The sequence below is a fragment of the Molothrus ater genome, chromosome 7 (assembly GCF_012460135.2).
Source record: "Molothrus ater isolate BHLD 08-10-18 breed brown headed cowbird chromosome 7, BPBGC_Mater_1.1, whole genome shotgun sequence".
In the NCBI taxonomy this organism is placed as follows: domain Eukaryota; kingdom Metazoa; phylum Chordata; class Aves; order Passeriformes; family Icteridae; genus Molothrus; species Molothrus ater.
The window spans coordinates 33,261,470-33,277,432 of record NC_050484.2 but is presented as its reverse complement, the minus strand read 5'-3'; the positions used below and the strand labels follow the sequence as shown (position 1 = coordinate 33,277,432).

General features: G+C 33.7%; 1 protein-coding gene across 1 annotated transcript in view; it reads left to right on the top strand.

Annotated features, from left to right (window-relative positions):
* LRP1B (LDL receptor related protein 1B) overlaps positions 1-15,963 on the top strand; it is a 632,190-nt gene that overhangs the window by 487,154 nt on the left and 129,073 nt on the right. The window contains exons 38-41 of the mRNA XM_036387231.1: positions 1,268-1,394; positions 1,549-1,700; positions 1,989-2,113; positions 5,175-5,546. Coding sequence (XP_036243124.1) covers positions 1,268-1,394; positions 1,549-1,700; positions 1,989-2,113; positions 5,175-5,546 — 776 coding nt within the window. The remainder of the gene's footprint in view (positions 1-1,267; positions 1,395-1,548; positions 1,701-1,988; positions 2,114-5,174; positions 5,547-15,963) is intronic.

Sequence of the window (15,963 nt, the reverse complement as noted above, 5' to 3'; positions counted from 1 at the left end):
TTATGGGTTGGTTTAAGGAATATTTGAGTATATAAATGTCTGCTTTCCTATGGTCAAGATTTAGTTCATACCTATTTTGAAAGTCTCAAATAACTCTCTGACCTCTGACCAGACACCTGAAAGCAATTTCAGTTGTTTAGCGGTGCTGTTAATGATCTGGTTAAAATTGCATTAAACTTATGTGGTGATTGTTAAAATTCAGCTGATTAATACTGCCTATTTTGGCATTCCTCAACATATTTTTAATTTAACTCACATTGCTGTTCTGTTTCCTAGTCCACGTGATTTTTTTTTTCATTAGTATAAATGGTATTGTTTATTATATCAAGAGCTATGAGAACAGATTCATTTTTTCTGGAGCCAGAAAGCTTTACAATGAGAGCCAAAGTGGGTTGTTTCAGAAGCTGAACTTGATGAGCAAATTACAGGATTCATATTTTTTTCACCCTTATCACAATATTATCCCTCATTATTTCACATATCTGTAGTCATCTAGTCAAATGCAGCTGCTTAACCTCAGAATGGTGTAATGATATCACCAGACACAGGGGAGAACTGTTGAGTAGTGCCCAAAAGATTTTGTAGTCTTTAAGGTTACTGTTCATAAAGGAAGTGTTATGTGTAGATTTTTTGACCTCATTTTGTTATACCTGAAGCAACAGATGCAGAAGTTTATTAAAGCAGAAGTTTGACGAAGCATCTTGTCCCAAATTAATGATGCAACTGTGGCAGTAAGTATATAGAAGGTTAGATAAGTAAGATTAGATAATAATATGAGATTAGATAAGTAAGATTCAAATTGTTTCCATGCAGCATTTGGCAGAATTTGAAAAATATTTTCTTCTCAAAAAGACCCTGTTTCTCTACCATTTCCTACAGTGTTTCTCACTACTTCACATCTAAAACATTTTAAAATTAGGTATCCCTTGTACTATCCAAGTATTTGTTAGTGATTAGATGCAAAAGCCTCTCTTCCAAAATTTATTTTTATTTTTTAACTTACCTTTTTTTTCCCAAGCACAAAGCTGAATTCTTTAAGGAATAGAATTGCATATGGATTCATGGAATACAGTTTTAAGAATTTTCTCATGTATATAATTTGAAAACAATATCTTAACAAAGTGTCCAATAAACAAATATTATGATACATTTACCTTCTTAAGATTATTTAGAGACACGAGCACCATATGGTATTTTTTGATATCCATTTAATGGTAATCGTTCATTTTGTTTGCAATTTTAATTGGTGATTTTTACGACATTCTAGGTATTTATTTTGGACAGAGTGGGGACAGAGCCCTTGCATAGGCAGAGCACACTTGGATGGCTCTGAGAAGGTTGTCCTCGTGAGCCTGGGGATTGCATGGCCTAATGGGATTTCCATCGATTATGAGGTTGGTTCCTCTGTCTTCCAGAATACCTTAAAACGCGCAGTATTTGTTATGTTTCATTAAAGCCAGCTGGTGTTCCACCTTGATGTAATCTTAATAACTCTTAATTAAATACTTGGATAAGCCTGTTGATGTTTCCTTTGAAATTAATCTTTAGGAAAATAAATTGTATTGGTGTGATGCTCGTACCGACAAGATAGAAAGAATTGACCTTGAGAGTGGAGGGAGTCGGGAGATTGTGCTGTCAGGGAGCAATGTGGATATGTTTTCAGTTGCTGTGTTCGGAGCTTACATCTACTGGTCTGACAGGTAATTTATTTTTTCATAAGTATTTTAAATCTCAAAACGTTGTTTCGGTGCCAGGTGCCTCACCTTTGTAGGATTAGCCGTTCCTTAGCAAGGTCGCAGGCGGGATCGCGGAGTCCCGCGCAGTTTCCAAGGAGAGGGAGTTCTGAAAGATGAAAAGTGCCTCAGTGCCATAGATGAGAACAGGCTTCTCCACCTCCTGTTAAGTGAACTCTCCACTGCTCCTCAGTCATTTGTTCGGTGTGAATTAGTTGAGGATTGTTGATGAGACATCTTCAACTTTTTTGGCAGAGCACATGCAAATGGCTCTATTAGAAGAGGCCACAAGAATGAGGCCACGGATGCTGTGACCATGAGGACTGGCCTTGGGATAAACCTGAAGGAAGTGAAAGTCTTTAATAGAGCACGAGAGAAAGGTTGGCTGTTCTTAAGGATGCTATTGATTGTGTTAATATCACCTGCTACTTTTTCTGTATATTAAAGCATACCAAAAATTAAGTAAGCAATGATTTTACCACCACTTTTTACTCTTGAAGTATTTTTTTTTAAAACTAAAATTAATGTACTAAAGAAAAACATATAGTACAAATCCGAATAAAATTTATCAGAGTGTTTCAAAAAGAAAACCTAAAACCAAAACACTTCCTATCATTCCAGGTTTGATGGTTTTTGTTTTGTTTTTCTTAAAAGACAGTCTTAGGATTGAGAGACCTTGAGCTGTGCTTTACAGGGTAGTAATTTCAGGAGTTTCAGATTTCTATTGGAAATCAAACCAGATGTTCTTATTAAAAATTCCCATCCTCTGTGTCTCAATATTTATTTGCTGACATTACTCGGTTTGAGTGTCTTTTTTTTCCCTTTTTTTTTTTTTTTTTTGCTCCTTCTGTGGAAAGAGACCTTGTAAATAATCAGATTTCCTTTTTATTCAATTAGGTTAGCCAACTCAAGAGACAAAAGTTGTTATAGACTCTCTGTGATTTATGGTACTGATGGTTAAACTTTATTCTCTACTACCTGACTAAGAATATTCTTGCTATTTAACCATCTTTTTACTTCTAAAATTCTGGTTTTGACAAGACCTTGAAAAACTTGCTTTACTGAGAAAAATTTGTTAGATGTCTACCAAAAATTATGATGATTTCCTCAGAAAAAACTGCTACTGGGTAATCCAGACAAAATTTTCTAGAAATATACTCAAAAGAGAGGAAAAAAATAAAAATAATGTTAGCACCATTATATATAAAGTTTTAAATACAAACATAATTGCAGTGTTAGTAGTACTCAAAATTTCCTTTAATTTCAGCATTTTATATCCAGAGATTGTGTCTTCTACTTAAATCTCTCCAAATAATTGCATTATATATGACATGTTAAAAAATCTGCATTTTGAAAGAGAACATATTTACAAATTATTAAAATGCTTTAAAAAATTAAATTTTTTTAAGAAAAATCATTTGTAAATATATATGCATAATAATTTTAGTATGGATTTCTGCATGCAATTTCAGAGCATCATAATTTGTGGATAAGAATAAATCCACACCAAAATCCATTTCCTTTAACTAGGCTAGAAATTGTTAATGTCTGCTGGCTTGGAAGGGCTTTATATTATAGAATTAGGAAAATAGAACAGTGGGATAAAACAATGCTTCTTTATGTGTATTTTTTATTGATGGATTTATAGACTTGATCACATAAGGAACAGGAGAAATGGTTACTAAGGATAGAAATCTACTGATGCTAGTTTGAAAAACATACCTGAATGATTTTTTAATACATTTTTCAAATTTTACTAGGGTACAAATGGTTAATGTCATTGGGAGGGGATGTCAGTGAGCCAGAAGGACAAAAGGGAAAAAACAGGTGAAAAATGTTTTTGGAATGTTTTTCTATCTCACGCTATTTTATATATATATATATATATATATAATTTTTTAAGTTTATTGAACTAGAAGTAGTTAAGTGTTTAAAAAAACCCAATGTAATTAAATAGTTTCCTGACTTTTGTTATTCAAACAACCCCCCAAGCAAAAAAAAAAAACCAACAAAAAAAATAAACCAAAAAAAGTCCAACACCCCAATGAGCTATGCTGATTATGATTGATGCTTTTTTTTCAAACATCTCTTTTACCCTTTCTGATGAATCCATCCTGCAGTGGGACTTGCAAATGTTCCCATCCTTCAGTGCAATTTTACAGGTGTGCAAGGATATGCCCTGACTGCCCTGGCTTCAGAACTGGCCATTTTTAAAGATGTTTACAGCTGGTGAACCATGGAAGCATTGAAGTTTTCCAAGAGATTTTAGAAACTTGAGGATCTATTTCATATATATTTTTTTTTCTTCTTGACCTCTCATCCTTCCAAACAGATATTAACTTTTCTAGCCTAATAAAGCTCTTAAAGTATCTTTTAAGCAAATGGAATGTAAAAATGTCTATACCTGAATCTCCACATGTTTTACATAACTCCAGAGGAGTAGCTCAAGGAATTTTTCCTAGGAGAACAAAATTAAATATTTCTTCTTTAAAGAACAAGTTACTCATCTCATTTGCCATGATTTTTTTCTTAAAAGGATTTTCAGCTTGGAATGTATCAGTTAAAGAATTCAATCAACACTTTCAGACACTACATCTTCCCAACAATTACAGTTTTGTACCTCAAAACATTCTATTAAAATGTTTTATTCACCTTCATTATGTGGAAAATTTTCAGAAATGGGAAAATTACTCTACTAAAAAAGCTGAGTTGTTAGGTGGAAAAGGCTGTCAGAAACAGAAACTGAATTATCTCAACTAGCTATAATAGTAATTCATAGATAGTCCAAAATAAAAAAGACAAATAGCTCCCAATTATTGATGATTATAGTTCTTTTAAATATAACCTGTAACAATTGTAGTTTCTAATTTGACAGTGATTCCTTAATGGTGTGCAATTGTCGGGGTGTAGGTTTTTGAAGTCAGCTTTTGAATTAAATCAGAGCAAAATGTTGGGAAATGTCTTCATTAAAAACAGGGAACTGCATTCACACAGTTTTTTACCAGTAAATACATGCATATTTAACTTGGTAGAAAATACCTTAAAGCAGTGCTATATTCTGATTGTAGCTAAATTTGACTTTCTGCCAGTAACAGGTGTTAAAAAAAAATTAAAGCGCAAAGGATTTGAAACATTTTCAAAGTCTTCAGCTGGTTTTGGAGGAATAACCCATTTTATCTTTTTCTATTCATAAAATATGTGCTGTTGTGAATTGAAAAGGACATTAATTGTATTTGGTCATTGATTGTATTCTTTAAAATTATCTTTCAGTGTGGTTAAAGTTGCATTATTTGCTCTTTTGGCCCTTTGTTTTCCTTGTGAACATAGCCCAAATAATTTTTAAGGGGAGAATTCCCAGAATACATAAAAAATAATTTCTGTTTAAGTTAACTAAGTATATTTTTATTTATAAAAGACAGGATTTATTATGCTTTTTCCCAGGTACCAATGTCTGTGCTAAGAACAACGGCGGATGCCACCAGCTCTGCCTTTACCGCGGCAACGCGCAGAGAACTTGTGCCTGCGCTCACGGGTACCTGGCAGAGGATGGGATCAGCTGCCTCAGGCACGAGGGCTACCTGCTCTACTCGGGAAGGACAATATTAAAAAGCATCCACCTTTCAGATGAGACCAACCTGAATTCTCCAGTGAGGCCCTACGAAAACCCAGAGTACTTCAAAAATGTGATAGCGCTGGCCTTTGACTACAGCCTGAAGGGAAGGGGCACCAATCGCATCTTCTTCAGTGATGCCCACTATGGAAACATCCAAGTTATTAAAGACAACTGGGCTGGCAGAAAAGTGCTAATTGAAAGTAAGTAAAAAAAAAAACAAAACAAACCCATATTTCCCAAAATGCCTGTTGAGGCGGTCACGACATAAAGCAGAGGCTACAAGCAGTCTCAGTTGGCAACACTTTATTATTGAACATGGCTGACTTTTATACACTTTCTAATTGTTTATGCTTTTTCTATCTTTACTACTGGCCACAATAAATCAACATAATACTGTTGGTGAGAAGTTATAGTGACTTAACTAACTTTTTAAAAATGCTTCATCTAGCTGCAAAGTTCTTTTATCTTTCTTCTCTCGGTCTCTTTGGTTACAGCTTTGGAGAGAGCTCTTTATCAGCTTCTTCTTACTTCTCAGCTTCTTCTCGCTCCTTTAGCTAACAGGCCTTCTGTTAGCCCCTTCCACACCTGTTTTATTTCACTAAACTTTGAGTGAAAAGTTGGTGATCACTTGGCTTTATAGAGTGTAAAAGTCAATGAAATTTTACCATAATTAATTCTTATATTCTGTCTTATCCCTGTAAGATATATTTAAACATTAACCACTTCAAAATAGTTTGTTTTAAAATGGGTTTATGAGGTATGATGCGTATTACTAGAACACAGAAGTGATGGTGGCAATGCTTAATTTATTTTACTGTGATTTTTAGGAGCTTTACTGTTTAAACAAAACCTCACTGTGCATTGCCTGGATATGAAACCATTTGGTTGTTTATTTTTCTAGTTAGTGAGGGTGAATTCTAGGTTGTAGCCATTTCCCAGTATAAAATATTAAGACCTTGGTCAGTGAATTTAGTCAATTCACCCTTCTTGAAGTGAAGCTCAAGACAAGGATTTGTGCTCATTGATAATCAGAGGTAAATTCCAACCTACAGAACTATTTGGTTTTATTAAAGCCTTGCTTAGCAATATACTTATTCACTCTTCATGTTTATTATGCCTTCATTAACCACAGTAGTAGGAGAAATTTCATTAAATGTAACCTGTTTCTAGCCTTTGAAACTTGAAGCTTGGCACTGTTATCAAGAAATTTCTGCCAGCATCATCACCAAAGTCTTCAGAATTAGACAAACCATATTTTACATCTGAGGTCTCAATAAAATCTCAATATCTAGTAATAAATTATCAACCAAGTCTGACGCAACTGTAATATGTGGTGTATGTAGGAAGGTACCAGTTTGTCATGGGAAAATCTGAATTTGAGGAAAATCTGAATGTGAATGCATAAGGAATACACCCTTAATGCTGAACATCCACAAATCTGTATGACTAAAGTGTTGATTGTAAAAATTTCTGGTATCTTTCATTTCTGTTCTACTTAGTTTTTTCTAAAGTATGCAACAAACCACATTCATCTGTAGTTACTTATCAGATGAAGATATTTAATTTGTATTCTCTCTTTTCCTTTTTCAATACTTTCCGGTTTATTTGAGGGCTACAATTTAGTAATTGTTTTCTAAAATGTCCTTTGTGCTATGTAGCATTTGTTCCTTAAGATGTGGACAAACCATTTTGTGATTTTATGTGATCCTAGGTGTTGAGCTTTTTTCCCATTGATTTCCTACATGTGGATATCTTAGAGGAATTTATGACATTTTTATTGAGATATGTTGAAGATAAACTAAGCAATGTTGTCAGGATGTTCCCACTACTCCCAGAAAAGCACCCAGGGATTCAGAGTTGAGCTTAGCTGGAGGAGAGACAGAAATGTGCAGTGATGATGTTGGAAGTACAGTTTTAACTCTTGTTTTATAAGAGATAAAAGTATTATATGAAAAGTCACTGGAATTTTCAACATTTAAAACAGACAAAGAGGAGAAATAAATACTGGTGAAACACTAATGCAGATAGAAATTGGTTTTTAAAAGAACAATAAAGTATTCCTCATTAGTTCATAATAGGTTGCTCTACAAGAGCTAAAGACATTCCATAAAGCATACCTGGGAATTATAGCTTTAAGAAATTGTAAGGGAGTGTTTCTACTTGTAGCTTAATATGCCAGATTTCATTTTTCATTAGCAGAGTCAGCACTCTGAATAATTGAATGTCAGATGAAATTTTGTGTCCTTGTAAAAGCCTTCACTGTACATACTTGGAATGTACACATGAACTATACATACTTGGAATGTACACATGAACTATGGCATTTTGTAGAAAGGCTTCTTTGTAAGTGAGAAGGGACAAAACATGCATGAATATATTTATTGCTCTCTTTCATGTGTTTTAAACTCCTTCAGTTTATGGTGAGTAATTCTTTTTCAGCTGGTATTTTTGTAGCCTTCCATCCCACAGTCTGCACATGATTGTTTCTCTCACTGTAAACAGCAGGCAGTTCATGAAGCTGCTTGATATAGTGGAGGTATTTGTTCAACCTCCAACTATAAGGAGAAAAGCAGTGGTAAGATTGGTTGACACCAGTAATTCCATCCACTGGAAGACGAAAAATTCTAAAATTTTCTTATTTCCACATTAAGAATCTGTGATCTAGAAATTATTAAATGGAATCCTGCTGAGAGATTTTAGTAATAATATTTCACTTGAGTATTGAAAAATTATGTATTTGATGTTTAATTTTGTTATTTTTCCTCAAAAATTGTTAGAATGCACCTGAAGGAAGTTTTCCTTTATTAGGAAGAGATTCAAAACCACATTGGAAATACCTAGTGTGGCTATATCAGTTCCACACTCTTTTTCTGCTTCATTAAGTTGGAAGTCTAAAAATCGTGAAAACCTTTACTCAGTAATTGACTTTAATAGAGAAAATAGGGTATGATACATCCAAGAAAGTGTTGTCCCAGATTTTTATTCCCTGAATATAAATCTCCTCATAAAGGATCTATTTTTAGATGGATCTCTCCCTCCCTGAAATCAGATGTGCCACTCAAATCTAACAGATCCGTGAACTTTTCTGCACACTAAAACCACTTAAGACTCATAGAGCTCTTTGTAAAACAGGTTTCCAGCTCACTAAAAACAGATTTACAACTCACGAGCAACCCATTATCTAACATGTTTTTAGCTCACTGAGAACAGATTTACTACCCAGAAACAACCCATTATCTAACATGTTTCCAGTTCACTGAAAACAGATTTACAACCCATACGAAAGCTATTATCTAACATAGTTCCGACTCACTGAATATTGATTTAGAATTCATAAACAAGCCATTATCTGACAAATTTTCACCTCACTGAACAGATTTGCAACTCATAAACAACCCATTAGCTAACACGTTTTCGGCTCAGGGAAAGTAGATTTACAGCGTATAAACAACTTTATCTAACTTGTTCCGGTTCACTAAAAACAGATTCCAAACTCACCAAGATTCCTGTACCTGGTGGGGTCCTGTCTTCAGCAGGAAGAAACAGTGACAACAACAACAATAAAGCAGTCCAGGATGTGCACAGTGCTATGCCCTAACACTTTCATTATTGGTGCAATGTAAGGGGTTTTTTGAGGGGATTCTTTCATGTCTCTAAACTCTCTGTCAATCAGCAGTAGCTTTCTCCTTTTTTTTTTTCCTTAACTAACTTTATCAGGTTAATCTTTCTTATTCCCACTTTTTAGAAACAAGAACCTTGTTCTTGTCTGTGATTTCCCATAAAAGATCTTTTGGGCGATCTAAGTTGTTTCAAAACTTATGTTTATACCAAGCAGCTTTTTTAGAAATTAAAGTTTCAATTTCTAGTTCATTAGTTGTTTTATTCATTTATTTTTAAAATTTATTTATCATAGGAAGAAGTTTGAAATAATATATTCACTAACCAAAGGCTGTCTCAGTGTATTTAGAAAAGCAGTGCAGTGTTCCAATGGGTTTACACAGTGGTACAACAGTAGACAGAAGACCAATGAGCAAGTTAAAAATTACAGAAAAAAGGTGGAGGCAAGGAAAAACAAAAAAAATGAGAAAGAGGGAAAAGTATTAAGATGAGATACACTCAGTGAGCTGTTTATTCTCCTGCCTGTGTAAACCATGGCACTGAGACATTTTGCCAGTGTAGTGTCTTTCACAGCACAAAAAGGAAATGTTTTGTGAAAAAAATGTTCCTGTTTTGAACTTGAGGCGCTCATGCCTAAGGAACGCAAAAATCTTTTCACTGCTAACGTAAAGTGTCAGATCCTGTGATTTATTTTAAGGCTTTTTACAGTCTGAATCTTTTAAAGATGTTCCAATGTGTGCTGCTATTCTTCCCAACTAAATGGGTCCAATTTAACTGTCAAAAAGGCATTTATGTTCCCATTTCTCTTACAGAGCATTACATTTTGTACATTGTATGAGATCCCTTTAGTTTTGGAGCTTTCTTCTCCAGAAAAGAACTTTTTAACCTGTTAACAATAAATACTTGAATATTGCCATTTTTCATTTCATAAATGAATGGGAGTCATGATAACTGTGTGTGTTGGAATAAAGGTCCAGTGATTATTCACTTTTTAAAGGAGGGAAAGTGACAGGCTTTTGATAAGTCTAGGATACTTAAATAATAAAACATAATATTTATTACTACAATGCCAACATTGTTAGTGGAAAACAAAGTGTCTTGTCTGGTTTGTCAATGCAATTTTTTTAATGTACGTTGCTGCATTAGAGAATGCAGATTCTCTATTCTGATATTAGAGAATATTCTCTATTCTGATATTAGAGAATCAGTCAATCACTGAGTGTTTTGGTTGGAAGGGACCTTTAGATCATCTTGTTCCAAGACACTGCCAGGGCAGGGATATCTTCTGCTAGACTAAGATCAGTGGGTAACATCTATGAGTTGCTGTTATAGGTGGATGAAGTTTACTAATTTTATATTAAATATTTTTAATTTTTTTTTTTTTAGAAATGTGCATTCCTGCACTTTTCATGCTTAGTTTAGATGTTCATGGTGTGAAACTCTGAAATATATTCATGATGGGAGCTGACTCACACTGATCTTTTAGTTTGGTATGACCTGAGCATTCCCAAACTCTTTACTGGGGAAAAGTGTTCCTGCCTATTGCACTTGAGATTGTTCATGAAGAATAAACAATGTTTGTGACTTATTCAACTCCAAGCATTACCCTTAAATTTATATTGATGTATGTATTTGCTATTTTTTTCCATCAGCAGATGTGATTTAGTTGCATAAAATGTAAAACTGTGCTTGGTGGATTGTTAGGAAAAAGCTGCAGAGGAACATCCCTTTAATTTAATTGGGCTTTTTCTAAAGGGTAATGTGATCTAGCAAATATTATTAGATCATGAGGCTTTACTAGGCTATTCTGTCATTAATGCCTCAAATAGCTCTTTTTCAACAGCAGCAATAAAAGTGTATGATTATACACATTTATTAGAAAGCTTATTAGGATTGTTGTGATATTGCTCTGAAGGTGGTAAGGGTGAGGAGTTTTGGGTTTTTTTAGAGTGCACATGTAATGCATAAAAAGATAATGTGAGCTCCTATAATTAGGAAAACATTTCTTCCATGAAAATTGTTGAGATTTTTAATAATCTAGTAAAACACTTCCATCTTCATGTGTTAGCTTTCCATTCCAGATCTCTTTCTGCCTGTAAAACTTCTTTTATATGGATATGTTTAACTACATTGAAGTTATGATATCATAACACTTGCTAACTAGTAATGATTTGTTGAAACATCCTTGGAGAGTTCGAGTTACACAAAATACTATTGCCTTCCTAAATTGTTGAGTTCCCTGCATTTTCTTGTTTTTGTAGTCCTTTGCTACATTATTCCTGCTGACCCTAAGACAATCCCTAAATTTATTAAAGGAGTAAGCTATATCTCAGATAACAAAGCACAGAGTCCTGCAGGTTTGCATCTCTCTTGTGATGTTCCTTGGTAAATAAACAGGGAACATTTGTGGAAGGACTATATCCATTATCTGGAAAAAAATAATTGGAGGTAGGTATAGATTTTGTCAAAAAGCTGTTAATGGTTTTGGCAGACACCAAGTGTTTTGTTAGATATGATATTTCATTATTACACTTTCCACAAAAAAAAAAAAAACAAAAACAACTAACCAACCAAAAAAAAAAAAAAAACCAACAAAAAGAGTGAGTGATTTTTCTGCTTTTAGAATAGTCTTATATTTCTTTATATCATTCCCGACAAATGGTCATTCTTTCCAATATTGTCTCAGGAAGTTTGAGTAGTAAGGTTGCATCCCTGGAGATGTTTGTAGTGTCTTTAACTTAAGCTACTTGTTACCTTGAAGAACCCAAAGCCTTTCTTTGTTCCTGATGTCTTATTGCATTTAAAAAGATTTTATATGGGATAGCTTATAGCATGGGTTTATTTTTTCAAGACAGAGAAAAATGATACAGATATTTCCTCATTGTTGGTATAATCTTAGCAGAATTTTCATCTGCTCTGAAACTAAATTATATTCTCCGGCTAAATAGAATGATGTCATGATTGGTTATTGCAGTTTATTATAAACATAGTTCTGTCCTAGAACTGTTGTTTGGCAAAAGGCTTTCTGGTACTCGAGGAGCAAAGTGAGGGTGGGAATTATGTGAAGTTCTGATGGTGCAGTCAGTGAGAGATGTGAAAATAAACACTTTGCTTCAGGTGCTCGTGAGGCTTTGCTTTCAGCCCAGATCAAACGGTGGCCACCTGTTACCTGTCACCAGAATCCTACACAAACAGAGTGACAGAAACCACAGCCCCCTCCTGTGACCAGCCTGCTGGAACCATCCACAGGCTGAATCCTGAAAGGGAAATTGCAAAACTGAGCCAGAGAATGAGTACTGATCGTCAAAGCCGTGGCCAATGTTCTGATAGCAAAGTGCTGTTTATGCTCAATTTTATTTATTACTTTGATGGCTTTTCAGTGTTAAAAAAATGATGATGTTGACAGTTGCTCTTGCTTTACATCATTGTTAAAGAAAAGGAGTTGGTTGAAATGGGAAATTAAAGGAACAAGGTAATTGAAGTGGTGCAACTGGAAAAGTTTTGACTGTAAACTTTCTAGATGGTTTCAAAACAAGAGATAAGAGGTAAAAATCTAGAAAATGGAGAACTAGTGTGTGTATATATATATATATATATATATGTATATATATAAAACCAAACTGAACTATTATTGCATAATGTAAACTTTGCCCTTTTGTATTTTTATTTTCTGGCTGCATTACTAAGGGAGCGTATTCTGAGTTCTTCAGTTATTGATTTGTTGCTTGTCTGTTCCCCGAGAAAGTCAGCTGAAGATCAGCATGGCAATATTTATAGGCTGCATCTCATCTGTGGAACACAATCCATCTTCGTTAACTTCAGTAAAAGTGATAGATAGCATTTGGCAACATAATGATGTGATCACTCTGGCATTGCCTTTGTAAATCATAGGCTGTTGCATTCTCTTGTGTAGATATTTAATCAGTTATACACCCCATTACTGATTTAATTCAGAACGTCAGTGGCAGGTGAATAATGTGAGTATTTGTATATTAATATCATATTGTATTAATGTTCTTTTCATTTAAGTATGCTATTCATGTGAAAATCATAAACTGTTGCTTCATGGCTAGAATAAATTTAATCAGTGCTGTAGGCATCTAATGCCATCAGTGTTTTAATTCAATATGTCAGCGAAACAAATGGGATTCTTTTCATTTCCAGTTCCTTTATGCTTTACCAATTCAGAATATTACATGATGCTGCAGAAATATGAAGCTTAGAGTAAACAAATTGCTAATTTTCAACCTTGGGACTAAATCCCCCAACTGTAGCACCAGAGAGGATGAGTACATATTTCTGATGTATTTTCTAGTAACTGAGTATGTAATGATAAATTAAATTTAAGGAAAAAGTGCTCTAGAATATTCTTTAAAGGCGTATGAAATAAGTAAATATAAATTATATCTATGCAAATCAGTAATGATATAATGCTGCTCAGGAATCTTCTCCAGTCCTGTCCTTAGAAATATAAAGTTGCTGAAATGTTTTAAGGAACAGCCTAAAGCCTAGAGAACATTTTCTAAGATAAAACTGTCCCTGGTCACTGTTTTATCACTGATAAAAAGATTTATAGGAATCTGGAGAGTCATCAGCAACTAAACAAACAAACAAGAAAACAAAAACAAAAAGACAAACAAAAAACCCCAAAAAACCAAAAACCAGATAAATTGAATCTAGAAACATAAAAATAAGAAAAAAAGTGCTCTGCTGCCATATCCAGCTCACACCACATGCTAGCAAGAACGAAGTTGTTTGTTTTATCCTTTGTAAGAATTTATCTAAAAGTTGTATCACTCTCTAAATCATTGCCCTTGACTTTAAAACCACCTTATTTATAGTTTTCTAAAGCTAATGAGTCCCTTCTCTATCGGTTGAGTTGTCAATTCCATAAGTACAGAACATGATAAAAATAAAAGTTTATTAGCAAATATAAACTGTGTGCCTGGTGTAAATCCTTCAGAATGGATGCTTTTGGTGGAGTTAAGAAAATGCATTTGGTGTGTGTTTGCAGCACTTGGTTTTCTTTTTAATTTTTTTCTCCTTGTCTTGTAGCAATTGAATTTCTGGTTTTTTTTTTTGAAACAGCTTTTTTTTACTCTGAGTTTTTCTATTTCAGTTATGTATCAAACAATTTATATGGCAATGGTTTTTTTTGCAAAACTGCATATTTTAGATAATTGATTAACACATTTTTCCTCTGTGTGCTAAATGTTTGCTTTTCTCCATACATGGCATAACCTCCCATGTAGCTGTTGTCTAAAAATTTAGAAATTACCATTTTATAAACAGTAACTTGAAATGAAACCTTCTTCTACCACCATTCACAGGCCCAAACATGGAACTGCAGTATGATGTAAGAAGGGGAACTTTGCTTTCTGATAGCCCTGGGAAAATTGAGTTTCCCTCTTTAGTACAGGAATTACTCAAACAACAAATCTGGTATTGAAGAGCACTTTCATCCCTGTGGTTGTGTTTGAGTTGATCACATCTCGCTGTGACAGGAAGACCATCAATATTTTTTGTCTGCTACAGAAAAGTTTTGGACTATGTTGTGTAATCAGTTTGCTCTCAAATTTCTTACAGATTCAGACAGGAAACAAAGCTAAAAAATGGATAGAAATTCAAGAGGTTACACCAGGAAGATGATTTTTTTTATTTTTTCTGTCATCTTAAAAATGAAGAGTAATAAATGGTTTTATGGTTTGTTCCTTACAAATGAAGTGTAGAAATGGTCAGAAAATGTCAATATCTCTGTAATTTTTTAATAGAAGCATAGAATATCTGAGTTTGAAGGGATCCATTAGGACCATTGAGACCAACCTGTGATTCCACACAGGGAAACCTAGTAGTTAAATCTTATATCTAAGAACATTTGTTTTATTTTGAGGAATTGTATGTAGTTTTGAATTTGGATTCAGTGTATAAATTTAATGGAAATCTCTGTTACGATATTTGAGAACTGATTATATTTGAATTTCAGTTGGTGATTTCTAAAACCTTCACTTTATTTCAATATTTTGAGTTACTTGTAGGTGAGTTGAAGGCACATGGGGTTTGTTTCATAAATTCTGTTTCATAAGTGGGCAAAATATTTTTTACATATATTCGTCTCCCTGTAAGAAGTGTCATCTCATTTATTTTTTCTGTTGTTTCTTCTTGAATACAAATTGTTGTTACTTCTCCACAGGTATCTCTCAAAATGTGACATCAGAAGATGGCCAAATGCATTAACAAGAAAAATACAAAAAACTGATACATTATTATTGGCCTCATAGTTTTGATTTATGTGCCTCAAAATTTTGATTCAGTGTTTGCTTTTTCAAAGTGATCAACCAAAAAGCCAAAAAGTTGGGACTTTTTGTTCTGTATGTATGAATTGCATATTTTCAGCAAGCTGGATGTAAATTGTAATAGCCAACATGATATAATCCTAATGATATTTCTAAATTTTTGCCTTCTGTAGCTCATTAATAAACTACATGAACCTTCTGGTCTAAAAATATTTGTTTCTAGCAAAATAAGTGAAGTTATCAACATACATATTTCTGTAGTAATTCACAAATAGTGGTAGAAAATAATTATTCCTATTTCTCACAGTTTGTCACTTTTATATATTGGGATTAAATACAATTTATCTTTCCAGGACATTAAATTTGTGTTTTAGCTGCTTATTAATATCCTTTTTTTTTCCTAGCTCACAGTTTTTTGTGTTGAATGAATGAGTGTGGTGTCATGGCTTATTAAAATTATATATTGATGCTGAGACCTTCAGAGCTGGTATTCTTTCAGTAATTTTCAGGTGTTTAGCAAAAGCCAATCCAGTTGTTAACAACAGGGTACTCTGATCCCTATTAGTATAACATATCAGTGCTACAAAATACATTGAGAGATGGTGCTAAACAATACAAGTAACTGTTGAAAAAATGCCAAGACCTGGTTTAAATGGTATTTGAAAATGAAACAAAATAATTGTTGTCTGGAATAGGTGTTTGTTAT